Source organism: Larus michahellis, unplaced genomic scaffold, assembly GCF_964199755.1.
Source record: "Larus michahellis unplaced genomic scaffold, bLarMic1.1 SCAFFOLD_34, whole genome shotgun sequence".
NCBI classification, from domain to species: Eukaryota; Metazoa; Chordata; class Aves; order Charadriiformes; family Laridae; genus Larus; species Larus michahellis.
In genome coordinates this window covers 2,057,429-2,085,099 of record NW_027436399.1, presented here as the reverse complement: position 1 = coordinate 2,085,099, position 27,671 = coordinate 2,057,429, and the positions used below count along the sequence as shown (strand labels likewise).

General features: G+C 53.0%; 1 protein-coding gene across 1 annotated transcript; it reads right to left on the bottom strand.

Annotated features, from left to right (window-relative positions):
• Nucleotides 1-5,263: 5,263 nt before the first annotated feature.
• LOC141737355 (olfactory receptor 14J1-like) lies at nt 5,264-6,223 on the bottom strand. Its single transcript, XM_074572041.1, has one exon. It carries the CDS (start codon nt 6,197-6,199, stop codon nt 5,264-5,266), a length of 936 nt encoding a protein of 311 aa, XP_074428142.1. The 5' UTR covers nt 6,200-6,223.
• Between the last annotated feature and the right edge of the window lie 21,448 nt (nt 6,224-27,671).

Below are 27,671 nucleotides of genomic sequence, written 5' to 3'. Positions count from 1 at the left end.
GGCTGCAGGCACCCATTGTGCTTTCCCACATCGCTCTCACCCTGGCATTTCCGTATCTTTTCTGATGTCTCTCCACTCTCACCGGCTGTTCCTTGAAACACAAATCCATGGGCTAATACACACTCGCTCTTGGTGACCTCTTGCACCACAGTGCAACCATTTGAGAGAGATTTCTTCTTCCTCACATGCAGTCCGAACCTTCCAAGCTGCATTTTGTTGAGGTTTCCTTCTCTTCCCACTACCAAGAAAAGCTCCACCACCTCTGAAGCCAGGTTGCTCAGGGCTTCCTTCATTTTGGGCTTGAAAAGCTCCAGGGATGGAGATGACACAAGCTCTCTGGGAAATCTTCTCCAGTGTTTGCCTGTCTTGACAGGGAGAAAGTTTTACTCATTTGTTTCAGCTGATGCCATTGGCCCTCATCCTCCCATCACACACAACAGTGAAGAGCCCGTCTGCATTTTCTTGATGCTAGCCAAGAAGATGTGGGAAGGCTGATATTATGAAGGTCTCCCCAAAGCCTTCTCTTCTCCAGGCTTTGCACCTTTGCAGCAAAGGTGGCCAATGGCTTTCTGGGCTGCACTAGGAAGAGCACTGCCAGCAGGTCGGTGGAGGTGATCCTTCCTCTCTACTCAGCCCTGCTACAATTTGTCTTGCCCATTTCCCTCAGTGTTTGCTACCCTACTACCTTCACTTAGAGGTGGTGGTAGGGCTTCAGGTTAGTGGCTGTAAATAGGGTAAAGGCCTCTCATGAATGTTTTCACAGTCAGTGACACAGAAGTCTAAACATCATCTGAAGAGATCTTACCGGCAACATAGTGACCAAGGATGAGGAAAAGGCTGAGGTACTTAATGAAGTCTTTGCCTCAGTCTTCAGCAGTAGGACCAGTTGTTCCCTGAGCACCCAGACCCCTGAACTAGAAGACAGGGATGGGGAGCAGAATGAAGCCCCTCTAATCCAAAGGGAAATGGTGAGGGACCTGCTTCAGCACCTGGAGGTGCACAAATCTATGGGGCCGGATGGGATCCACCCAAGGGTATTGAAAGAGCTGGCGGAGGTGCTCGCCAGGCCACTTTGCATCATTTATGAGCAGTCCTGGACAACCGGGGAGGTCCCAGCTGACTGGAGGTTGGCAAATGTGACACCCATCCACAAGAAGGGCCGGAAGGAGGATCTGGGGAACTACAGGCCAGTCAGTCTGACCTCGGTGCCTGGGAAGGTGATGGAACAGATCCTCCTCAGTGCCATTACACGGCACATGCAGGAGAACAGGGTGATCAGGCCCAGTCAGCATGGGTTTGTGAAGGGCAGGTCATGCCTTCAAACCTAATATCCTTCTATGATAAGGTGACCCACTTAGTGGATGAGGGAAAAGCTGTGGATGTTATCTACTGGGATTTTTGCAAAGCTTTTGACACTGTTTCTCAGAGCATTCTCCTGGAGAAACTGGCTGCTCATGGCCTGGACAGGTGTACTCTTCGCTGGGTAAAAAACTGGCTGGATGGCCGTGCCCAGAGAGTGGTGGTAAATGGAGTTAAATCCAGTTGGTGTCCGGTCACAAGTGGTGTCCCCCAGGGCTCGGTGCTGGGGCCGGTTCTCTTTAATGTCTTTATCAATGATCTGGATGAAGGGATCGAATGCACCCTCAGTAAGTTCGCAGATGACACTAAACTGGGAGGGCGTGTTGATCTGCTTGAGGGTAGGTTGGCTCTGCAGAGGGATGTGGACAGGCTGGACCGATGGGCTGAGACCAATGGTATGAGGTTCAACAAGGCCAAATGCCAGGTCCTGCACTTGGGTCACAACAACCCCATGCAGCGCTACAGGCTTGGGGCAGAATGGCTTGAAAGCAGCTCGACAGAAAAGGACTTGGGAGTGTTGGTTGACAGCCGGCTGAATATGAGCCAGCAGTGTGCCCAGGTGGCCAAGAAGGCCAACAGCATCCTAGCCTGTATCAGGAATAGTGTGGTGAGCCGGACTAGGGAAGTGATCATCCCCCTGTACTCGGCACTGGTGAGGCCCCACCTCGAGTACTGCGTTCAGTTTTGGGCCCCTCGCTACAAGAGGGACATTGAGGTGTTGGAGCGTGTCCAGAGAAGGGCTACAAAGCTGGTGAGGGGCCTGGAGGACAAACCTTATGAGGAACGACTGAGGGAGCTGGGGTTGTTTAGCCTGGAGAAGAGGAGGCTGAGGGGAGACCTTCTCACCCTCTACAACTCCCTGAAAGGAGGTTGTAGAGAGATGGGGGCTGACCTCTTCTCCCTGGTGACAAGTGATAGGACGAGGGGAAACGGGTTCAAGTTACGTCAGGGGAGGTTTTGATTAGATATTAGGAGACATTTTTTCACTGAAAGGGTTATTAAACATTGGAATAGGCTGCCCAGGGAGGTGGTGGATTCACCATCCCTGGAGGTGTTTAAAAAAAGGGTAGATGGGGCACTGAGGGACATGGTTTAGAAGTGGCTCTTGTCAGGGTAGGCTAAAGGTTGGACTCGATGATCTTAAAGGTCCCTTCCAACCTCACCAATTCTATGATTCTATGATTCTACCTCTTCAAAATCTTTCATCTCTGCTGGCCAAGCCCTTCTTCCCTCCCTTCATTCTCCAATTTTTCTTACAGAATCATACAGCCATAGAATGGTTTAGGTTGGAAGGCACCATCTAGTTCAACCCCCCTGCCATGGAGCAGAGGGGCAGAACACTTCCCTTGACCTGGTGGCCACTTTTCTTTTGATGCAGCGCAGGATACAGTTGGTTTTCTGGTCTGGGAGTACAGACTGCCGGGTTGTGCTGTGCTTCTCATCCACCAGCACCCCCAAGTCCCTCTCCTCAGGGCTGCTCTCAAGCCATTCTCTGCCCAGCCTGTATTTGTGCCTGGGATTGCCCTGACCCACATGCAGGACCTTTCACTTGGCCTTGTTGAACTTCATGAGGTTCACACAGACCCACCTCTCCGGCCTGTCCAGGTCCCTCTGGATGGCACCCCTTCCCTCCAGCGTGTTGACTGTGCCACACAGCTTGGTGCCATCAGCAAACTTGCTGAGGGTGCACTCAATGCCACTGTCCACTTCACCTACACAGAGGTTAAACAGCACTGGTTCCAGTACCGACCGCTGAGGGATGCCAGTCATTACTGGTTTCCTCTCAGACATCAAGCTGCTGACTGCAACCCTTCCAGTGCAGCCATCCAGCCACTTCCTCATCCATCAAGTGGTCCATCCATCAAATCCATGCCTTTACAATTTAGAGACCGGGATGTCACGTGGGACAGTGTCAAATGCTTTGCATAAGTCCAGGTAAATGTTGTCCCTTGCTCTCCCCTTATCCACCAATGTTGTAACACTGTCATAGAAGGCCACCAAATTTTTTAGGCATGACTTGCCCTTAGTGAAGCCATGCTGGCTATCACCATTCATCTCCTTATTTTCCATGTGCCTTAGCAGAGATTCCAGGAGCATCTGCTCCGTGATCTTGCTGGCACAGAGGTGAGACTGACCAGGCTGTAATTTCCCAGTTCTACCTTTTTTCCCCTTTTGAAAATGGGGGTTATGTTTCCCCTTTTCCAGTCCAGTGGGAACTTCACTGGACTCCCACAACTTTTCAAATGTAATGGAAACAGGCTTAGCAACTTCATTCACCAGTTTCCTCATGACCCACAGATGGATTTCATCAGGTCCCATGGGCTTGTGTACCTTCAGGTTCCTTAGATGATCTCGTGCTCCTGTAGTGGGCTGTTCCTCATTCTCACAGCCCCTGTTTTTGCCTTCTGTGACTTGGGCGGTGTGTTTAGAGCCCTTGCTGGTGAAGACCGAGGCGAAAAAGTCATTGAGTACTTCAGCCTTCTCCATATCCTGGCTGAGCAGGTCTCTCTTTCCTTCCAGAGAGAGCCCACATTTTTCCTAGTCTTGCCTTTATCCCTGATGTATTTATAGATGTTTTTCCTGTTGTCCTCGATGTCCCTAGATAGATTTAATTCTATCTGGGCTTTAGCTTGCCTAATCTGGTTCCTGGCCACTTGGACAGTTTCTCTGTATTCCACCCAGTCAACCCATCCTTGCTTCCACCCTCTGTAGGCCTCCTTTTTGCTTTTGAACTTGTCCAGGAACCCCTTGTTCATCCATGCAGGCCTCCTGACTTTTTTGCCTGACTCCTTCATTCTTGGGCTGCACTTCTCCTGAGCTTGGAGGAGGTGATCCTTGAATATTATCTATTTCTCTTGGGCCCCTCTTCCTTCCACTATTTTTTCACATGTTACCCTGCCAAGCAGGTCCCTCAAGAGGCCAAATTACCCCTATATGTCATCACTACTACAGTTGCTGTATGCTATATCGATGGTATTACCGTGAGAGTCACCTAAATTAATGAGGAATGAACTTGGATGCAACTGAACAAAGTGCAGAAGTGATGGAACCAGAGCTGACGTCAATAACTGGTGCCCAGCAATCTTCTTGAGACCGACATCTTCCACCCGTAGACCATGGGCATGAGCATGGGCTGTGCAGATACACCAGCTGCGAGCTCCAGGTGCAGCATATAACAATTCTACACCACACACTATCTCTCCTGCCTTGAAAGATAATTAAGACAGATGGAGCCCAAAGTCATGGACTAAATGAACTCAACGGACATTTCAGTGGGATGGTCCACAGACTAATATCTCTGTGTCTGTATATATATATATAGAAGCTGAGAGGGAGCACAGGCAGGCCAAGCTGGCCAAAGGAATATTCCATACCATAGCCATCATGCGCAGCGTATAAACGGGGGTTGGCCAGGGGGCAGTGATCCATGATCGCTGCTTGGGACGGGCTGGGCAATCATTCATTGGGTGGTGAGAGCAATTTGTGTGGCATCAATTATTTTGTGTATTCTTTTGCCTGTTATTATTATATTCCTCTTATGTTATTTGTTTGTTAATCTGTCTTTACTTCAAGCCACAAGATTTGTTTTATCCTTTTTCTCCCTCAATTCCTTATGCTACTTGTTGTTGCGGAGGGGGCGGAAAGTGAGTAAATGGCTGTGTTTTCCTACTTGTTGTCCAGGGTTGAACCACAAAAACCTGGGAGATACTGTTTTATTGAAGAGCAGTTATCTGACAGGCCACATCTGACACAGTGTCGTGCAAGAGTCAGACACAATAGGATCAAGCCTAAGACAAGTAGTATAAACACAGAAATATATCAATAAGTAGGACTATCACAAGAGAAAAAAACAGACTCTGGCCTAAGATAAACTCTGTGAAATGTGCGGAGAAGCAGAGGCAGGTTATTGTCGGGGAAACAGCATCCCATGGGCCAGTTTCCACAGGGCATCCTTGAGCTCCTGGTTCCTCATGCTGTAGACGAGGGGGTTCACTGCTGGAGGCACCACCGAGTACAGCACTGAAAACGCTAGGTCCAGAACTGGGGAGGAGATGGAGAGAGGTTTTAGGTAGGCAAACATGGCAGTGCTGACAAGCAGGGAGACCACGGCCAGGTGAGGGAGGCACGTGGAAAAGGCTTTGTGCCGTCCCTGCTCAGAGGGGATCCTCAGCACGGCCCTGAAGATCTGCACATAGGACAGCACGATGAAAACAAAACATCCAAAGACTAAACAGAAACTAACCACCAGAAGCCCGACTTCCCTGAGGTTGGAGTCTGCGCAAGAGAGCTTGAGGATCTGGGGGATTTCACAGAAGAACTGGTCCAGGGCATTGCCCTGGCAGAGGGGGATTGAAAATGTACTGGCCGTGTGCAGGAGAGCATTGAGAAACCCACTGCCCCAGGCAGCTGCTGCCATGTGGACACAAGCTCTGCTGCCCAGGAGGGTCCCGTAGTGCAGGGGTTTGCAGATGGCAACGTAGCGGTCATAGGACATGACTGTGAGGAGAGAAAACTCTGCTCCAACCAAGAAGGCAAACAGAAAGACTTGGGCAATGCATACTGCATAGGAAATGGCCCTGGTGTCCCAAAGGGAATTGGCCATGGATTTGGGGACAGTGGTGGAGATGGAGCCCAGGTCCAGTATCGAGAGGTTGAGGAGGAAGAAGTACATGGGGGTGTGGAGGCGGTGGTCACAGGCGATGGCGGTGATGATGAGGCCGTTGCCCAGGAGGGCAGCCAGGTAGATGCCCAGGAAGAGCCCGAAGTGCAAGAGCTGCAGCTCCCGTGTGTCTGCAAATGCCAGGAGGAGGAACTGGGTGATGGAGCTGCTGTTGGACATTTGCTGCCTCTGGGCAATCTGCTCAAGCAAGAAAACACAGTAGGTTAGTGGAGAGGTTAGTTCTCTAAGCAAAATCATATCCGTTTCCCATGGACTCTGCCCCTGCTGCACACACCCCTGTTCATTTTCCAGGAGACCTTCCTCAGCTCCATGGCTGGAGCTCTGGTCGGTGCTGGCTGAATGTGCTGGGAGGAGCAGGGCCTCTGCCTGCCGGCTGCCGAGGACTCCGCACTGCTCTGCAGCGGTGGGTTCATGGGACGGTGGCGTCAGGGACCAGCCCTGGTGTTGTACTTTGTCTGATGAAAGCACTTCTAATGCAGAAGGGCCTGTCAGCATCAGCACTCTCTCTGCTAAGGAACTAAGATTCCAGAAGGCAGTTTGAGAAGTCTGAGGTTCTTTACAGCTCCCCAGATCTCACCTGGGGAGTTTTCTTGCGTGTCAAAAATGCTCGGCATTTCTGCCACACTCAAGGAGAAAAGAGCGAGTCCTGTAAAGCAGGATGATTGCCTGTGGCTTAGAGCAGAGTCGGGGACCTGGTTTGTCCATCCGTCTTGTTCCCAGATGACAAGTCCTTGCAGCCTCATGAGAGGGAGGGTCATCACACTCATTTGTTGCAACCAGACATTGCTGAGAGCAGAGGGATCCACCTCAGACCATGAAACGTCTCACCCTTTCTGAAGGTCTCAGCACCCACTTCTAGCCAAGGACACACAGGGCTCATTTCACCAACCCAACCGCATTTCCTCAGCCACAGAGTCTCTGTGTTTCTCCGTGGGGCTTTCAGATAACACAGTGGTGCTACGGGACAGCTTTCAATCCTGGAGGGCAGCTCACAGCTTGGATGGACGCCCAAAGGAGAAGCCCATTGTCCTAATTTTTGCATCTCAGTAAGAGAAAATTGACTCATTCCCCAGCCCCACAGGCTGCATTGCCCACAGCCCCACAGCTTAGAGGAAAGCTGGGACACTTGTTCCCATGGACAAACTACAGGAATGGATGAACAAGATCAGTGTGGGACTCTGCAGCTGAAATTCCCCTCCCCGAGGAGTCTGACAGCAATAAAAAGATAACTTCAAACAGACGTGTGGATAAAGCAGGAAAAATACTGTGAGGGTCTGGCTGAGAGAGGCCAGGGCAGAGGCAGCCAAGCCCTCAGGACAGCGTTACCCTCACCCAGCTGTGCACGCCACCTCCCGGACAGTGAGAAGGCAGGACAGTTGCCCTCGTCCCGATTGCTGATCACCAGAAATGGGCACGTGGCAGAAGGGATGCCCTTCGCCTCTTCTGCTGCTCTGCTGGACAGAAAGGTGACTCCCACCTGAGAACCCACGGCCGTGAGGTCCAAGGGCTGGGCTGGGTTGCTCAAGGAAGGTGTCTGCACTGCGGGGGTGGCTGGGAGGTGCCGATATCTCCCCTACAACAGGGTTTCCTTGAGCAGTTCCCTCCTCCCCTGCCCATCTCTGCTGCCTGGAGCTCTCCCTGCCAGGAGCTGCTTCCCTGGCCCCTCGTCTCTTCCCTCCAGTGCTCCCAGACCCCAGCCCAGCCCCTCTGCACCCAGCTCTGCCCTGCAGCCTCTCCGTGTGTGCAGGGGCTAAAGAACAGGTCCCACAAACCCTGAGGAGACTGGAAAGGGGACGCTGGTTCTGTCTGTATCCCCCAAAAAACCTGAAAAACTGGAAACTAAACACAGACCCAGAAAAGCTCCCAATCTATACAGTGATCTCTCATTTGAGTTTGCAATTGAAAAGTCGCCTTGAAAATGTGCCACTGCCCACCCAGCCAACAAGATGAGAGATCTCAAAAGAGAGACACTTCCCTTCCAGGGAACTCTGTCTTGAAAAGTCCTCTCCGGAATGCCTGGAGGTGATCTTGAGCTGTGAGCAGCCCTGACACACGCAGCGTACTCTCAACAGCAGGTGCCTCCCCTACCTGTGGCTGCTCCTTCCACCGGCAGCTTCTCCCCACAGTTGCTGTGGGAAGCTCCCCAGGCAGGCTGAGAGCTGACCCTGGCAGGAGATATGTCCCTGCCCCAGCACACAGCCCATGGGGTGCAGGGACCCTGCTCTGACAGACAGACCTGGGCACCCCTGCCTGCACACCCACCTTCACAGCCCTTGGGCTGTTCATGGAAGAAGGCAGCCGTCATGCCCTGTGCCTTTGATGGTGCCACAGGAAAGCCCTGCTCGCCAGCATGTCCTCCTAAAACACAACAGAGGAGTCGTGAGAGTCCTCCTGAAAGATCCCATGGGCTGTGGGATGTGCCAGCTTTGGAGACCTCTGCAGGAACCACAGCCGCTTTGCTTTATGAAGATTTCTCCCCCTATTAACTCTCAGCATCCTCCCTCTCCAGGCTGCCTTTAACTTAATGCTGCCTCCCTCCTCTCCTCTTGCTGCCTGCAGGCAGAGCCCTCAGCCCTGCTGTGCTTGGCAGAGGAGCTGCTCCTGGGCAGAGCTGTCTCTCCGCAGTGCTGCCCGCTTGCTGTGAGCTCCCTCCATGCCAGGAGCCCAGCCCAGCTCAGCAGAAGACCAGGCATAACTCTCTCTGCCTCCTCCCCATCCTCCCTGACTCCCATGAGGTGGCCCTGGGCCTCCAGGGCTGACAGCTCCTGAAAGGCAGCAGGGTCTCTCCTGGGGAACAGGATTCGAAGCAAACCAAAGTAATCACCAACGGTCCCTCTCTAAACACTGGCCAGACTGATTCCTGCAGTGGGAATTGCTCTACCAGGATGTGTGGATCTACAGGAGGTGCCAATGTTCCCATCTCGAAACCCCCACTCCTCTCCCATTGTCAGGCAGGGCACGTAGGCAGTAACAGGCAGGGGATCATTTCCACCTGTGCAGGACGGGGGTTGAGCCAAGCCAATGTAGGCACCTCAGCTCTCAGCAGCACTCCCCAGGCTGGAGGGGCACTCAGCTTCTCCAGTGCATCCCACAGACCCACAGGAGGTGGGGTTCCTCTTGCCTCAGCTCAGCTGCACAAAATCGGTGTGAGCTCTTTATCTGAGCTGCCATGTTAAAAATGGAGATAGAGGCCAGGGGGGACCTTTTCTGATGCAAATACAGGGTGACATTTGAGGTGGCTCAGGACAGGTGTGGGGCGCTGCAAGCTCTAATGGAGCAGTTGTGAGAGACAGGGCAGCATCTGGGGGCATGGTCCTGGATGATGGTGGGGAATCCCTTTGGCCAACTGAAATGGCAGAAGATGATCATGTTTAGGACAACTCAACCTGTCCCACCTCAGTATGCTTAGTGCAGCCGATGGAGGTATTCATCTGCCCAGATGGAGTCACGTGCCACAGGGGGAGCTCAGCCTGTGTTTCTCTTCTCCTTCGCTTGTATTTCCTACATCTCCACCAAGTGGAACCAATGTTTTCCTATTTGCCTACGTTGCCTAACCTAGCCCAGGGCAGTTGCTCAACTTAGTGCTCAAAGGCAGGCCTGTGGCGCTACCTCAGATGCCAAAGCTGCCCAGCACAAATACAAGGCACATCACAGCAGGGTCTCCACTCCTGTGCCAACATTTCCAAATGCTGCTGATTCTTCTTGCCTTCATCTTTCATTCCCCTCTTTGATAACACAATCAAGGAACAGGGGAACAATTTTCACAGTGTATCTGGTCAATGTCCATAACCAAGGACGTTCTCAGCAGCACCTTGTCCTTCCTGGAGATCCGCTTGACCTCCATCACACCACAGACACAAAAGCCCTCTCTTGTCAGGGCTGCAAAGGCAAGCCCTGTTTCTCTCTTGCCTCGGGAAGAGCACAGTTTTCTAACTTTGTGGGCCCCTACTTTCACCCTTACATTGCCACCTGCCATCCAGACCGGCACGTCTCTGCTCTGAAGGAAAGTCTGTCGTGGTTTTAGCCAAATTGGCCAATGGCTGGCGACTGATGATCCCCCCCAAGCCTCTCGTGCATGGGGAGGAGAGGGAGAGATAAAGAGTGATTTACGAGTTTAGAACAAACTAAACTAATGAAATATTAATAATAAAATAAAGAAGAAAATAATGAAATAGATTCAGTATATACAAAACTGTATTAAGCTCCCAGGATGATGTCACCGGCACGCACTGTGAAAGTCCCAGGCTGGACCAAGCAACGGGTGGGAACCAGGTCCCAGAGTCGGGGTCAGGAACGCATGGTTCGGGATCAAAGGCAGATCAACAGACAGGGTCCTCCTCGGACGTCAGCCGTTGGAGGAAGAGAGTTGACCCTTTGATCCCTCAGCTTTTATAGTGAGCATGGGGCAGATGGGATCACGGAATCACAGAATCACGGATTTTTCCAGATTTGGAAGGGACCTCTACAGATCATCTAGTCCCACTCCCCTGCTAAAGCAGGACTGCCCAGAGCACATGACTCAGGGCTGCATCCAGGCGGGTCTTGAAAGTCTCCAGAGAAGGGGACTCCACACCCTCCCTGGGCAGCCTGTTCCAGGGTTCTGTCACCCTCGCCGGAAAGAAGTTTTTTCTCATATTTGATCGGAACTTCCTATGTTCCAGCTTGTGCCCGTTACCCCTCGTCCTGTCACTGGGAACCACTGAAAAGAGTCTGGCTCCATCCTCCTTCAACCCACCCTTTAGATACTTGTCAACATTAATAAGGTCTCCCCTCGGCCTTCTCTTCCCCTGGCTCAAGAGTCCCAGCTCTCTCAGCTGGGAATACGCCTGTTCGTCAATTTTGGGTCACCTGTCCTGTCCGCTCCTCCCCACAGGTGGGACCCCTCTACACTTTTCCACTTCTGACCCTCTAACGGGGCAAATAATGAGAATTAGCTGACCTTGGTTGTTACAGCAGTAAGTATAAGCAAGAGCCTCGCTGTGTAGCGTTCCTTGGCCCAAACTGTCTTATCACTCTGAATGAACCCTTTCAGACACAACATGCTGTTAGTGTCAGAGAGTTAGAAGAGGCCTAGCTCAGAAGTAAAATTACTGAACAGAAAGTTGGTTCTGTTTTACCTCAGACCAGGACAAAGTCTTTGCTTGCCCAGGATCTACGGCACAAGACCTGTGACAATTTAGAGCTGGGCGCTGGTGCCACAGCTGAGGTGCTGCAGCCCAAATGTGCGACAAAGCCCAGAGCCTGGGGCTCAGACAGGAGGAGCTGGAGCCCTGTGTGCTCTCACAGAGCTGTGACATTGACTTAATAACTGCCGAGGTGTGTGGGACAAGTCAGAAAGCTTGAGGTGCTGCAGTGGATGGATAGAGAGTCTGCAGAAGAGACAGCTGGGGAGAGCTCACTCAGCTCTTGAGTGAGCTCTCACGGCAAGTGCAGGGCAGCCAAGGGATTGGGGCCAGCCAGCAGGGGTTTAGGAAGGGGAGGTCCTGCTTAACCAACATGAATTCTTTCTATGACCATGTGACCCGCCTTCTGGATGCGGGGAAGGCTGTGGACGTTGTCTGTCTGGACTTTGGTAAGGCCTTTGACACCGTCCCCCACAGCATTCTCCTGGAGAACCTGGCGAATCCTGGCATAGACAAGTGTACTCTTCGCTGGGTTAAAAACTGGCTGGATGGCCGTGCCCAGAGAGTTGGGATTAATGGGGTGAAATCCTCTTGGCGGCCGGTCACCAGTGGTGTCCCTCAGGGCTCAGTTTTGGGGCCAGTTTTGTTTAATATCTTTATCGATGATGTGGATGAGGGGATTGAGTGCACCCTCAGTACGTTTGCAGATGACACCAAACTAGGTGGGAGTGTTGATCTGCTTGAGGGTAGGAAGGCTCTCCAGAGGGACCTGGACAGGCTGGATCGATGGGCCAAGGCCAACTGTAGGAGGTTTAATAAGGCCAAGTGCCGGGTCCTGCATTTTGGTAACAACAACCCCAAGCAACGCTACAGGCTTGGGGCAGAGTGGCTGGAAAGCTGCCCGGCAGAAAAGGACCTGCGGGTGCCGGTGGACGGCCAGCTTCACATGAGCCAGCAGTGTGCCCAGGTGGCCAAGAGGGCCAACAGCATTCTGGCTTGTATCAGGAATAGCGTGGCCAGCAGGAGCAGGGAAGTGATGGTGCCTCTGTACTGGGCACTGGTGAGGCCTCACCTCGAGTGCTGCGTTCAGTTCTGGGCCCCTCTGTACAAGAGAGACATTGAGGTGCTGGAGCGTGTCCAGAGGAGAGCGACCAGGCTGGTGAGGGGTCTGGAGACCAGGGCATATGAGGAGAGGCTGAGGGAGCTGGGCATGTTTAGCTTGGAGAAGAGGAGGCTGAGGGGAGACCTCATTGCCCTCTACAACTCCCTGAAAGGAGGGTGGAGAGAGGTGGGTGTTGGCCTCTTCTCCCAGGGGAATAATGACAGGACCAGAGGAAATGGTCTGAAGTTGCGGCAGGGGAGGTTTAGATTAGATATTAGGAAGAATGACTTTACTGAAAGAGTGGTCAGGCACTGGAACAGCCTGCCCAGGGAGGGGGTCGAGTCACCATCCCTAGAGGTGTTTAAGAAACATCTAGATTTGTCACTTCAGGGCATGCGCTAGTGGCAGAGATTGTAGGTTGTTTGGTTGGACTCGATGATCTCAAAGGTTCTTTTCAACCATGAAGATTCTGTGATTCTAAGATCAGGAGGGGGATCCTTCAGTGTAGGAGCTTCCTGGGGGAATGGAGATCCTCTAGGGGTCGGGCAGCAGGTTCGGTGAGCCCTTTTGGGTGAGGGGACCCTGCAGGGTTCAAACAGACCCAGAAGTTTCTGTGAGTTCCTGGGGCCAGCTTCTGAGCACAGCTGCCAGATGTGCCAACAGAGGTGATGCTCACCTGGGTCTCCTACATGCAATCAGGGAAAAAAGGATCAGGGCTGTGATAATGGAGTGGCAGCCTTGGCTGCAGTGTCCATCAAGTAGCGGGTTCTCAGCTCCCCAGGGGAGCAAGCAAGGAGAGACACAGAGTGCAGACAGCAGGTCTCAGAGGGGAAAACTTCGAAGAACAACCGAAAGGCCGCAAGAAGGTCTCCCCGGAGCCTTCTCTTCTCTAGACGGAACAGCCCCAACTCTCTCAGCCTGTGCTCACAGCAGAGGGGTTCCATCCCTCTGATCATTTCTGTGGCATTCCTCTGGCCCGTTCTGTGAGGCAGCAGCAGGAATGCAGGGAGCTCTGCCTGGGGACAGACAGACTCGGCTGGGAGCTGAGGCGTCAACAGGAGAGGACAGAACAACCTGGGAAACTGGCAGCTTTGTGGCGGGTGAATGTCTGCTCCAGACTTCATACCAACAAACAAGCAACAGCTAGTCAGGGATGTAAAAGCCGGGGCTAAGAAGGTAGAGTTGAGGCTCCTGAGAGAAAGGAAAAAGCCCGAGAGCAGGAGACGTCAGGAGAGCGGGCTTTGGCCTGCTGGGGGACTGGCTTGGAAGAATCCTGTGGGATACGGCCCTGCGGAGAAGCAGGGTGCAGAGGGCTGTTTGAGGATCTCCTCTTCACGCTCCAGAACGGCCCGCCTTGACATTCAGAGAGGAAGGCGTGGATGAGAAAGAAGCTGCTGACAAAACCCAAGCCTGAAGAGGAGGCACAGAGGAGGGGGAAGCTGGCTGCCTGCCAGCCTCAGGGGTTTTGTGTTTCCATACAGGAGACAGGCAGTTGTGTGTGCGTGTGCTTGTTTGTGTGGGGGGGAACTGAGGGATGAGGAGATCCTGGGGCCGGCTTCTAGATAGAGCATCTACAACCAGCTCCTGGAGGGATCCATTTTCTCTGTGTCTACACAGGTCTATATTTTCCACTGACGTAGTCTGCCATACAGGCAGCGCACCGTACCAATACCCTCACTGGTATTTTGGTGATGGTTGTCACGGTACTTCCTACTTGAGGTGGCAGTTCTATTGAACTAGTACCTCCTTTAATTGTCTATTGTGGCCTGCAACTCCTCATGTTATCTTGTGAGAGACAGCACCACCAGGGTGAGCCATCAGCATAGAAACATTAACAGCTGAGCAAACGGATCTTCATTCCAGGGCCATGGAGCTTCGCTTCAGGGGAACCGTGAGAAACTCTGGGATATGGCCAAGAGAAACCTCCAGAGGTTTACAAGGAGAAGTGTCCGGTCCTGCACTGAGGGGGAGGAAGGAATAACCAGGTGCATCAGAGCCCGCTGGGACCTAACGGGCTGAGCAGTGGTCCTGAGGAGAAGGTGCTGGGAACTGGAGTGGCCCCCCCAAAGAAAAGTGTCCCCCTGTGTGCAGCTCCCCATTTTGGAGGAGTGGGGAGGAACTGGAGAGTGCCCAGAGGAGGTCTGCCCAGGTGTGGTTCAGCGTATAGTGCACATGCGCTGCGTGGGGAGGCTGAGGAATGTGGGCTTCTGTGCCGCTTTGGCCCCATGGTGGAGAGGCTCTGGGCAGGACAGGGGTTGCTCGAAGGACGGTTTCAGAGATGATGGGGCTTTTCTTCTTCGTGGGAGACCGCATGAGAAAGAAATAATGCCAGAACTTGTAGCTTGGGAGGTTTAAACAGGAAATGGGAGAAAGAAACGTCACTCCAAGGGCAGTGCTGTGGAAAAGCAGGCCATGAAGAAAGAATGTGGATCAGCCCGTGGCTTTGTGTTTAAAGAAATATCCTGGAAGGATGGCGAGACTTCAGAAAGCTTAGTGAGTTGCTCAGGCGAGAGCAAGGTGGAGAAGCAGGGGAGATGTCTGCAGCCTGCAGGGAACATGCCCAGGTGTGGAACACAATGGGACAGCCTGCGGTGGTTTCAACAGTGTGGGGCTGTTGAAATGTGAAAAGCCCCCAAGAGATCCAAGGTCTTAATCTCCATGTCTGTGACTGTTATCTCTGCCACTGATGCCTATAAGGAGTACAAGAGCCTGGTGGCCTCCACGTCCCCACCTGGGAGCCTGGGAGGTGTCCTACTATCATTCTGCACGTGTCATTGCACCTCCCTTCCCTCATCATCCGCATGGAAGAGCAACTTGGAAGACAAGTGATGGGTGACAAGTGATGGCTGGTGGCAAGCGATATGGAGAAGGCCGAGGTTCTCAACAACTTCTTTTTCTCAGTCTTCACTGGCAAGGGCTCCAAGCCACACTCCCAGAGTCACAGAAAACAATGGCAGGGGTTGGACAGAACTGCCCATCGTAAGTGAAGATCAGGTTCTTGACCATCTGATGAACCTGAAAGTGAACAAGTCCATGGGACCCGATGGGATGCACCCATGGGTACTGAAGGAACTGGTGGATGAGGTTGCTAAACCGCTCTCCATTATATTCCAAAATCCAGTGGCAGTCTGGTAAAGTCCCCACCGACTGGAAAAGGGGAAACATAATCCTCATTTTCAAAATGGGAAAGAAGGAAGAACCAGGGAATTATAGGCCAGTCAGTCTCACCTCTGTTCCTGGTAAGATTATGGAGCAGATCCTCCTGGAGGCACTGCTGAGGCAGAAGAATAACCAAGAGGTGATTGGGTACAATCAACACAGCTTCACCAAGGGCAAATCATGCCTGACAAACCTGGTGGCCTTCTATGAGAAAGTCACAACAACAACAGACAAGGGGAGAGCAACTGACGTCATTTACCTGGACCTGAGCAAAGCCTTTGACACTGTCCTGCGTGACATCCTGGTCTCCAAGCTGATAAAATATAGGTTTGATGGACTGACAATTCAGTGGATAAAGAACTGGCTTGACGGCTGCACCCAAAGAGTGGCTGTCAATGGGTCCATGTCCAAGTGGAGGCCACTGACAAGTGGAGGCCCTCAAGGATCAGTACAGGGACTGGTCTTGTTTAACATCTTCACCAGCGACATGAACAGTGGCGTAGAGTGCACCCTCAGCAAGTTTGCCAATGACACCAAGCTGCGTGGGGCGGCTGACACGCTGGAGGGAAGGGATGTTATCCATAGGGGCCATGAACAGGCTGGAGAGGTGGGCCCATGCCAACCTCATGAAGTCCAACAAGGCCAAGTGCAAGGCCCTCCATCTGGGTCGGGGCAATCCCAAGCACTGATACAGGCTGGGCAGTGACTGGCTTGAGAGGCAGCCCTGAAGAAAAGGACTTGCGGGTGCTGGTGGACGAGAGGCTCCACATGCGCGATCAGTGTGAACTAGCAGCCCAGAAAGCCAATCATATCCTGGGCTGCATCAAGAGAAGCGTGGCCAGCAGGTTGAGGGAGGTGATTCTCCCCCTCTACTCCATTCTCGTGAGACCCCACCTGGAGTACTGTGTCCAGTTCTGGAGCCCCGACTACACGAAAGATATGGACATGCTGGAACATGCCCAGAGAAGGGCCACGAGGATGATCAGAGGGCTGGAGCACCTCTCCTATGAGGACAGACTGAGAGAGCTGGGGTTGTTCAGTCTGAAGAAAAGAAGGCTCCGAGGAGACCTTCTAGTGGCCTACCAGTATCTTAAGGGGGCCTACAAGAAGCTGGTGAGGGACTTTTTAGGATGTCGGGGAATGGTAAGACTAGAGGGAATGGGTTAAAACTAGAGATGGGTCGATTCAGACTGGACGTTAGGAAGAAGTTCTTCACCATGAGGGTGGTGAGACACTGGCCCAGGTTGCCCAGAGAGGTGGTGGAAGCCCCATCCCTGGAAGTTTTTAAGGCCAGGCTGGACGGGGCTCTGAGCAACCTGATCTAGTGGGAGATGTCCCTGCCCATGGCAGGGGGGTTGGAACTAGATGATCTTTAAAGTCCCTTCCAACCCTAACAATTCTATGGTTCTGTGATTCTAAATGGTTTTTGATTGTCCTTCCTGGTACTGTCCCACTTGTGGTGGGGCTGATGGCCAATGCTATCCTGGAGAGGAACTTGGAGTTGCCAGGAGAGCTCAGGGGATCTCCCGGAAAAGTGTGTGAGTCTGGATGAGCAGTGAGTGGTACCTCATAAAAAGACTGACCATCCAAGGTGGAGAGTCCTTGAAGGAAAGGTGAACCTGAAGAAACCATGGGCTAACAAGGCCCCTGTGATGCCAGGAGCCAGCAGGCCAAAGGGACAGAAGACTAGACTTCAGTCAGAAGACTTCTAGTCAGAAGACTAGACTTCAATTCAGCCCATTGTCCTGGAGACCCTGTGGGACCAATCTAGGGCAGCCCTTCCCTGCCCTTTGTGCCACTGGAGACACCCCATTGTCCTGCTAAGCCCCGTCCTTGTCTACTGAGCAATCAGGGAAGATGGAAGGGGGCTCAGCACCAGTGATCCCTTTGGCTTGGATCTGCTCTTCACCCCAACCATTATGGCCAGTGCAGGGTCACCCCATGGCCCTGCAGCCTCCTCCTTCTGCAGAGCAGCACCGCCAGCTCAGGATCCTGCAGGGAGAACAGGGTGGGAACCAGGAAGGTCCAGCCAGGCCAGCCTGCACATGCTCACATGGGGAAAGGCTCTTCCAGGAGAAGGTGTGTCCCTGGAGAAGAGCAAGGGAGCATTTCTTTGCCTGCAGTCACATCCCTCTAAACTCCCCAGGTGCTGCTTTGAGCTTCAGGCAGTTGGAAGAATGCCCTGGTCTTTCAGCAGGCTGATAATCTCTTCAGCCAAATCCTTCCATGTGTTTATATCTGTCATATCCCATCCATCTCTCTCCCATACTTGGAGTGAGGTTATCCCTTTGGATGGTGACCCTCACTGGAGGAGGTTCACCAGGTTGAAGAAGCCCATGTCTCTCACCGTCCCCACACAGGGCACATGGTTTAGGCCCCAATCCTCAAAACTAAGAAATTCCAACTGAACTCAAGAAAACAGGTTTCGGCATCAAGGGCACATGACCCTGGCACAGGGAAAAAGCCTGAGAGGCTGTGGAGTGTCCTGTTGTGGAGACACTAAAAACCAATCTAGACATCTTCTTAAGTGACCTGCTTTGGCTGACTCCCTCTAGGGCAGGGGGATTGAACTTGACGATCTCCAAAGATCCCTTTCAATCTACATGATTCTGGGAGGACGTGGAAGTCCAGTAAAGGGCTTTACGTCTAGAGTAGATGCTTGTGAGGTCCCCTCTGCCTGAGAACCCAACAGGCCAGCAGCAGGCCAAGGTCTGGCATGTTGATTGTGAGGTCACCGGTGCTATAACAGCGGGCGTCTGCTTTGGATGCTCATTTCGGGGTCACCCCTGTCTCTGCAGGTGGCAGGTGTGGAATAATTACTAAACTGGCCAAGAATACAAAAATACAGCATTGTTCACACATTAAGGAAAGTCATAAAATCAAGAGGCTTCTGAGGTAGAATGCAGCCACAGCTGGCGCACGAAGAATGCAACATCTGCGATTCCCTGTACAAGGTTGTTTGTGAAACTACACGAGGGATGGAATGGAACGCGATTGTTCCATGGCCTTCCCTTGTGACGAATAGCAGATGTGGGGACGAGATGGTACTACGGAACAGATAAGCTGCCTACACGCTACCCGAGCCAACATTTCGTCAAATGTTGATGAAATGCTGTCCATTGTGCGAACTTTGCTCACTACAATGTACCAAAACACACCTCCATGCTGGAGGCTGCCTGCCCCCAAGGTGCGACCACTCCTCCTTGAGTACACCAACCATAATAAAAGTATTAGTGACTAAAGTCACTCAAACTCCACTTTGAAGAAAAAAAAATAGTATAAAAATAGCCTGAGAGAGGGGGGATATGGGGGAAGACACCATCGTGAACAAGTGAGGAGAACTCCATCACTGACTTCCGGGACCAGTCGACGGGCTGAGCCTTTCTTCCCCCCCATAGGGACGCCTGTGGGTAAGACTTAGATTAAACCGAGTGTTTCCTCGGGGAACTTAGAAATTTCTCTAGAGAATCTCTTTCCTACATTTGTAGCCAGGCTGTATCATTTATAACTTTGTCGCGTGTTTTGTATACTTAACAATGTCTTTATTTGCACGAGCTTTACAGACAGTGTATTTATCACCAGCAATCCTAAGAACCTGTATATCTGTTGTTTAAATAAACTGCACTGTTTCAGTAGCTGGTCGTTTCGGTGTCTCACTGAACGCGACCAAAGACTCGAGAGTGGCCGTGCTAGTTCGTGAGCAGGACTAGACTGAAGGTGCAGCCCACTATTAGTGTATCCAAATCGTGATAGTTTAATACATATTAAACGCGATTGGACTGATAGTGGTGAATTGGGCATCACTCAGAATTTAATCCCAGCCGCACCTGGCCTCCCACCTCGGTGAGGAGTGTTAGAACGCAAGGGGGTTTATCTTCTGCCAAAACCGCTTGGCCCCTTTTCACGCAACAGCCTCATTTTTAGCTTCCAAAGTCTCCTTTTCAAGGCACTAAAGCCCCCTTTTTTAGATTCAGTCCACAATTTGGAGGGCCCAAAGCTTCATTTTAAGCCTCCCATGCCCCATTTTTAGGGTGTAAAGCCTCAGGTTTTGGTACCAAAGCGTCATTTGAGGGCACAAAACCTGATTTCAGGGTTCAAAGCTTCCATTTCATTTCCAACGCCCCACTTTTAAGGCTGAAATCCTCAGTTTTGGGACTCAAAACCATCTTTTCCGACCCAGAACATTTCTTCAGGGCCCACAGTTCCAACCTGAGGGTCTGAACCCAAAGGTGCAGCTTGTCGCCTGGCAACGTCCGCTCTCCCCTCTGTGTCCCGCCTATGGGCCCTGAACAGCCAATCGGCTTTGAGGAGGCGGGGGCAAGGCACACGATTGATGTGTAACCAACCAATCAAGCTTCGAGGCCTGCAGGGAAGGTGGCAGAAGTCAAAAAAAATCTCGGCACCCTGTGGGGGCGGGGCATGTGGGCTCCACCAATCACAGCTGGAGTTCTAGCAGCACACAGATGATTGATAAGCGTCTGACCCATCAGTTGATGGGCGGAGCAAGGGAGAAATGCCAGGCAGCCAATGAGAGGAAACATCCTGGGCAGAGTGACAGCCCAGACAGCCAATCAGAGATGGCATCACCTCAGGTGACCTGCGCCTGGGCAGCCTGACCACCTGGGAGCCAATCAGCAGCCGCCTCCAGGCAGGGCAGGCCCCCAACCCAGGGCAGAGTGACAGCCGAGGGGACCAATCGGAGGCAGCATCACCTCAGGGGAAGGGCGGGTGCTGCTGCTGTGCAGCCTGAGCACCCAGGAGGAGGAGGGGGATGCTGGCTGCGGGGCCACCCACCATCACCTCACCCAGTCCCCTCCCGCCAGCCCAAGGGACGCCGCAGCAGCCTGAAGGCTTGTGAGGAGGGGGAGGACGTGCCCCCGAGACGGTGCGTTGAGCAGGGGGAGATGGCGGTGCTGGGGCCTCCCCCTCAAAGCCGGGGGTGCCCAGGGTTGATGCTCTCCGCCCCCCTCTCCCCACAGCTGCTGCACATCATCTCCTTCCTGACGCTGCGCGACCTGCTGAGCCTGGACCCGACGTGCCGCTGCCTCCCCTCCGCACCCCTCTCCCCTGCCAGCGCCTGGCCCTGCAAGAGGGCCGCCATCCTCAACTGGGAGTCGGCCGTTGCCACAGGGGTGTGGGGGTGGTGGCACTTTGTCCCACAGCCAGTGGCAATGTCACGGCGTCCCCCCCTCCAGACGCCAAGGGGCCGTACCTGCAGAGCCTGGGCCGCGGCTGGCAGCGAGCACTGATGGCCTCCATCCTGTCTCCCCCTCTCATGGCTACCACAAGCTGGCGCTTGCCCAGCAGCACCTCTTCCTCCTGGGTTACAGCAGGACCCACCTCTTGCTCCGTGACTCTGGCCGTCACGCCTGCTCCTGCCAGGCCCTCTCCCACGGCGTCAGGGATGTATGCCGACCCCTCACTCCCCCTTCCCCCCCTGCCACCGCCATGCCGGGTGACCGTCCCCTCCTCCCCACAGTGACAGTGGATCCCCGTGGGGAGCCCCCCCACGCCTGCATGCTGACGGAGCAGAAGCAGAGCGACACCCTGGAGGTGTTCGACCCAGCCGACGTCCAGCACATCTTCTGCATCAGCTTCCCCTCCTCCACCCGCGTCAGACAGGCGGTCGTCACCAGCACGGAGGTGACGTGGAGCCTTCTGCTGCTCACAGGTTTGGGGGGGACACTGAGGAGATGGGGAGAGCACCTTGGGGTGTGGGGACACTGCGGGGAGGGGGACACACGTGCCACATTCAGCCCCCTGACTTCCCCGTGTGGGAGCGCAGAGGAGGGGCAGGTGTACAACCTGCAGCTGACCCTATCCCTGACCCCAGTGTCATCCCTGTAGGTGCCATGTCCCCATCGCTGTCCCCACAGGTGTCCTGGCCACACCACTGTCCCCAGCCCTGTCTCTGTCCCTCCAGGTCTCTTGTCCCCCTCCCTGTCCCCACAGGTGCCCTATGCCCAGGGCTGTGGGGACAGCGGCCGCCTGCTGGGCTGGTTCCATGGCAGCATCAGTTTTGTCCACCTCCGTGTCACAGTGAGACCAGGGGACACTAGTGACCCCACTGGGGGCTGGAGAGGGGCCCCCAGGCTCAGTTGTGGTGTGTAAAGTCTCCTTTCAAGAGTACCAAAACACATTTTTTGTTTCCAAAGCTTCTATTTCAGGCTCCAAAAAGGCATTTTTAAGATTAAGCCAGTTTTAGGGTCCAAGATGCATCTTGGATGTCAAAATCCTCATTTTTATGGTCCAAACTCCTCTTTTAGGGACCAAATTATCATGCTTTTGAACCCAAAGCCTCAGTTTTAGGTACAAACCCTCATTTACAAGTTCCAAAGCCCATTTTAAGATTCAAAGACCCATTGTCAAGCTCTCAAACAGCATTTTTAGGATCCAGCCAGTCATTTTTAGAGTCCAAGCCACATCTTGACTGTCCAAAGCGAGAGCGCGTGGCCCACACGCGTGTCCAGATGGGCCTCCAGGTGGGCCCCGGGGTGGCTGGGCAGCAGCCGGGCAGCGGCGTGGCAACATGACGATGTGCAGTGCGGTGTCGCGGCAACGTGACAATGCAACAATGTGCGTCTGCTCTCGAGAGCCGCTTGCTGGGAGACTGGCTGTGGTGGCCGCAGCTGGGTGCCTCTGGAGCGAGAGGTGCCATCGCTCTGTCTACCTGTCTTTTAATTACCTCCAGGGATGGTGCCTCAGCCACTTCCCTGTGCAGCCTGTTCCAATGCCTGAAAAACCTTTCAGGGGAAAGATTTTTGCAAATATCGAGTCTAAACCTCTGCTGGGGCAACTGGCGGCCATTCCCTCTTCTCCTATTGCTTGTTTCTTGGGAGAAGAGACCGACCCCTACCTCTGTACACCCTCCTTTCAGGGAGTTGCAGAGAGCAAGAAGGTCTCCCCTCAGCCTCCTTTTCTTCAGGCTAAACAGCCCCAGCTCCCTCAGCTGCTCCTCATCAGACTTGTTCTCCAGACTCCTCACCAGCTTCATTGCTCTTCTCTGGACCTGCTCCAGCCCCTCAGTGTCTTTATTGTGGTGGGGGGTGCAAAACAGGACACGGCAATCAAGGTGGGCCAAGTGCAAGGTCCTACACTTGGGTCAGGACAACCCTCGTTACCAATACAGGCTGGGGGATGACTTGATAGAGAGCAGCCCTGTGGAAAAGGACTTGGGGGTCCTGGTGGATGAAAAGCTGGACATGAGCTAACAATGTGCGCCTGCAGCCCAGAAGGCAATCATGTCCTGGGCTGCATCAAAAGAAGCATGGCCAGCAGACCCAGAGAGGGGATTCTCCCCCTCTACTCTGCTCTCGTGAGACCCCACCTGGAGTACTGTGTCCAGCTCTGGAGCCCTCAGCACAAGGAGGACATGGACCTGCTGGAGCGGGTGCAGAGGAGGGCCACGAAGATGATCAGAGGGCTGGAGCACCTCTGCTGTGAAGACAGGCTGAGAGAGGTTGGGGTTGTTCAGCCTGGAGAAGAGAAGGCTCCGGGGAGACCTTATAGTGGCCTTCCAGTACCTGAAGGGGCCCTGTCAGAAAGCTGTTGCAAGGCTGTTTGCAAGGGCATGTAGCCTTAGGACGAGGGACAATGGTTTTAAACTAGAGCAGGGCAGGTTTAGATTAGAGTTTAGGAAGAAGTTCTTTCCACTGAGGGTGGTGAGACAGTGGCACAGGTTGCCCAGAGACGGGCTGGAGGCCCCATCCCTGGAGACATTCAAGGCCAGGTTTGATGAGCCTCTGAGCAACCTGATCTAGTTGTCGGTGTCCCTGCTTACTGCAGGGGGTTGGACTAGATGACCTTTCAAGGTCCCTTCCAACCCCACACATTCCATCATTCTCTTATTCCATGATTTGTCCAAAAGCTTGTTGCTGCTCAGGGCCCCCTTTAGGCAGATTTGTGTGTTCAAAAGACCATTTGATTTACTTTGTCTCTTTGCTTCTCTCTGCGAATCGAGGGAGCTCGTGATGTTAGTGTAAGCCTCACTGCGTGCAAAAGAACAATTATGGACAAAGAAAGAAAGTCCAGGACAGGGAATCTTTTGGGAAGTCTTGGGATCTGTGATTTAATAAAAATTATGTTTTCTGTTGGTCTAAGGTTAGCCACTGTAGGAAGCAGATTTCGGTGGGGGTAATGTGGACTTTACACATTGCTGAGGAATGTCTCATTTTTTTACTGAACTATGCATTCCTTTGTTTCCATTTGTTGGCAAGTGACAAAGACCCTTCTGTGTCCGTGTGCTGCTCGTTCTCCAAGTAACCCAGGTGGGAACCGGTGCCAATGGGCTGAACCGCGCAGCTTCAGTGGAGGAAGCTCAGATTTGAACAGGGCTGCTGTAAGTCCCAGGGGGCTGATGAGAGAAATGCTGGGTTGGGGGCAGGATGAAGACTGGCCATAGGTTGTGGAACACAAAGGGTCTTGATTTTCATATCTGTTCAGGCTGCATTAGCAGACGCTCAGGATCAGTATCACGTAGAGACTGCTGATTTCCATTCATGTATAAGCAGAAAAATAAAGTAGGAAAAAGAAAAAAGAAACCCTTTCTTCTTGTTGTTTAGTAATCATATTATTTCACTTTGATTACATTCCTGAAACTTCTCTAATTAAGCACATGAGAATTGAAGACTTTAAGGAAAACTATGCCCAGAGACTTGACTTGTTAGGGCGTTTTGCATGTTAATGAGCCCTCTGGTGCCAAGTGCCTGAACTGCAGATCCTGAAAGACTGAACAAGCCTCAAGACAAGTAAAAGTCAGCAGCAAACCTCCAAGAGTTTCAGAGAGTCCTTGGAGGCTGGTGAAGCAGGAAGTCAGAGGTGCTGCTTCGAGGTGGAAAATCAAACGTGGCATGTGGTTGTGAAAGCCCTTGATGTGTGTCACCAAGCAGGACAGCCAAGCCCTGACCCCATCTGCTGGGAAAGGGGATCCGTCAACTCACGGGATGCTCACACCTCAAGCCCTGCTCCCCCGGACACTGCTTCAAGGCTTCTAACAGAGATGCAGACTGCTGCATTGGACATATGTATGTTTATATTTTTTTTAATAGGTACTGATACTCCTTGGGAAATCAAACAAACTCCTGAAGGAGCATTGAAGGATTCTTGATATGGTCAGGGCTGTATAAGGGCACATGTAAAGCATCCCTGCACCTGATGCGAATTAATTCGGTGGCCATGGAAGCTCTGATGCACACACAAGATGCCGGTGTGACCAGGAAGGGGAAGACTGGATCTAAACAGCACGTTTCCAAAGCTGAGAGCATGAGCGTCATGGTTTCGCTGCAGGAGAGCTCCAGCCTTGGGGCAAAATCACAAAAGTGGTCTAGTACATCAGGGCCAGCAAATGTGTCTGGGACAAGAAGGAAATGATTACTGCAGATGACAGAAATCCCCCCAGCCAAGGTGCAGCTGTCTTCTAGCAACAACCCTTCCAGTTCAGGAGTCTTGCAGAGAGCAGGGGGTGGCACAGAGCCAAGTACTGTTCATAGCATGTGGCCACCAGCAGGAGCCACTCTGTACCTGCCAAAGGTGCAGGAAATAGCCCTAAGAGCGCTGTGAGCAGAGATGGTGCTGTGCCCAGTGGGAGGACAGTCCGGGTGGCGGAGCTGTAGCAGGTTTCCAGGTTTTCCACCAGCAGCCCCATGCTGAGGCTGTTCCCAACTGCAATTATGGGGCAGGTCATGGGAGGGAGGAGGAAGAGATTTTTCTGAAGGTTGGGGACGTTCCCCATTCCCATTAGGGGAAACGCCATTGATGATGACAAATTGTCCTAATCCCTTTTTTCCATGGAAAATTTTAGGTCTTCCTGTCCCCTCTCTCCTTGTGGGTACGCCTTCGAGTGACAACATTTGTTTCTCTGTTAGGTGCCTAAGGACATTGGGAAGGAAGTTCAGAGAGGTGAAACACGGAGGTGTCTGTGCTTCTGAGTGCATCATAGTCCCTAGACGTGCTCTGTTCTGTGTGAAGGGTGAGAAAAGCCATCTTCTGGAGGGCAGCGACACTCCTGCTTGCAGGACCCTTTCGGACTGTGCGGGCGAAATGCTCTGTGGACGTGCTGCTTTCAGACTGTGTGAAACAAGGGATGGGCCATAAGGACAGGGGAGGGTGAGGCAGCACACAGAGGCACTTGCAATGAACCGGAAAAGGCAGGTGAGAGAAATCTCATTGGGCCGGTGGGGTTGTTCCTGAAGTCACACGCAGAATTGTCAGGGCTCTGACAGGGGTGTTCAAAGCCGCGAGCCCTTCCCTTCCACGTGCAGAGGCGTAGGGACTCTCTGGCCTCCTGCTGCCACTCCCAGATGCTGGGAGGCACCTCAGCCCTGTGGTGTGGTGCCCATCTGAGATGCCTCATGGCATGAGGTATGGACATAGGGACCCTGGTTCACGGAAGCACATCCCAGTGCGGCATCCAGGTGGTTTCCCAGAGGACGTTCCTCTCAAAGTCAAGTTACCCGAAGACAGAGTGTGTCCCACAGGCCTTCATGGACGCTCTGGGAATAGCTGGTGGCACTTGTGCTCAACTCGGGTTCCTCTCCCCACATGCACATGATGTGCATGCTTGAGTCTCCTCCATGCAATGCAATCAAGGACTTCTGACCTAATCAGGTGGCACTTTCTCGGCTCGCTGTGGCTCCATCAAAGATGTCCCTGAGGCTCCAGGGGAACCTGCTGTGAAACAAGCTGAAGTCATGACTGATGTTTCCTCCCTCAGCTGTTGGGGGGGACATTCCTTTCCGGCAGTATCATTTCCCCTATCAGAGGCAGAGTTAGGTCCCAGAACGACCTCTTCTTTTCCACCTATGAGACAGGACACCCAGACAATGAAAGGGAGGAATCTCCTGTACCCCTGCAAACCACAGTGCACATTTGAAGTGCCAGAGGTGGCCCGAGACATGTGCAGGTATCTCTAAACTTTGATGGAGCAGTTCAGAGGGACAGGGCAGCGTCTGGGGCCATCATTTTGGAGGCTCTTGGGGCATTGCTTTGGGCAGCTGAAGTGACAGCAGATGGCCACCTTTAGGACAATGAAGCCTGTTCCTGCTCACTATGTACAGGGCAGCCTATAGAGCTATTCCTCTGAGCAAATGGAGTCATTGCCATCTGAAGAGCTACGTCTCTCTCTCTTCTCCACCAGCTGTCTTTACCAGATCTCCATTGGCAGTTAGGGCTGGGTTCTCACTGGCACCCCTACAATGCCCAACCTAATTCAGGGCAGCTGCCCAATTTCAAGGTTAACTCCATCCTGTGGAGCTGCCTGAGGTGCCAGGGCTCTCCAGCACAACTGCGTGCAGCCGGCAGGGACAGCACAGGACTTGCGCGAACATCATCCCCATTCAGAGCAGCCGTGTAAGAGACCCCAAGAGACCTTCTGAGGCGTTCAGTGCTTTCCTTCAAGCAACTGCAGTGAGGCAAGTGCTGTCCCATCTCAATCCAGTAGATGCAGGGAGTGCTTCTCCCACATCCCTCAGTCATCCCTTTGATGCTGCAGTCAAGGAACAGAGCAATGATTTTCACAGTGTTCCTGGATCTCAGGATACCCATAGCCAAGGACACTTGCAAAAGCCCCTTGTCCTGCCTGGAGATCAGCTTCACCTGCACCACAGGCCCTCTGGGGCTGCAGAGACCCCGCAGACAGCAAAGCCCTCTCCTGCTGGGGCTGCAGAGTCCAGCCCTGCTTCTCTCTCGTCCTGAGGAGTGCAGGGATTGATCTCCTCCTTTCCCCTTTACATTGCCATCTGCCATCCCCCCCAGCATGCTCTGACGCAAACCTTTTGCCTGCACAGTACTTGGGCACTTGGTAACAGCTGGCTTTGTTGCACGCCTGAGCTTGGCCCTGGTGCCACGACTGAGGTCCAGCACACCTCTGCTGTGACACAAAGAACCTATAATGAAGGAGAGGAAGGGGACCAACTCTTATTTAACCAACCTGAGGAAGTCTTGGGCTCATCAGTGACTTAACTTGTTACTGGGGACATCAATGACCCTTGTGTATTGCGTTGACATGGCTAGGTTTTGGTAGGGGTGAGGGGGCTGCAGAGGTGGCTTAGGAGAAAAGGGATCAAGAGGTGACTCCATGTGAGAGAGAGCCACTTTCAGCTGGCTCCAAAAGGGACATGCCACTGCCCAAAGCTGAGCCAGTAAGCAATTCTCGTGGCACCTCTGTGATAGCATATTGAAGCAAGGCTAAACAGCAGCGTGCAGTCACCGTAAGAGAGAGGAGTGAGACACATGGAGAGAAACAGCCCTG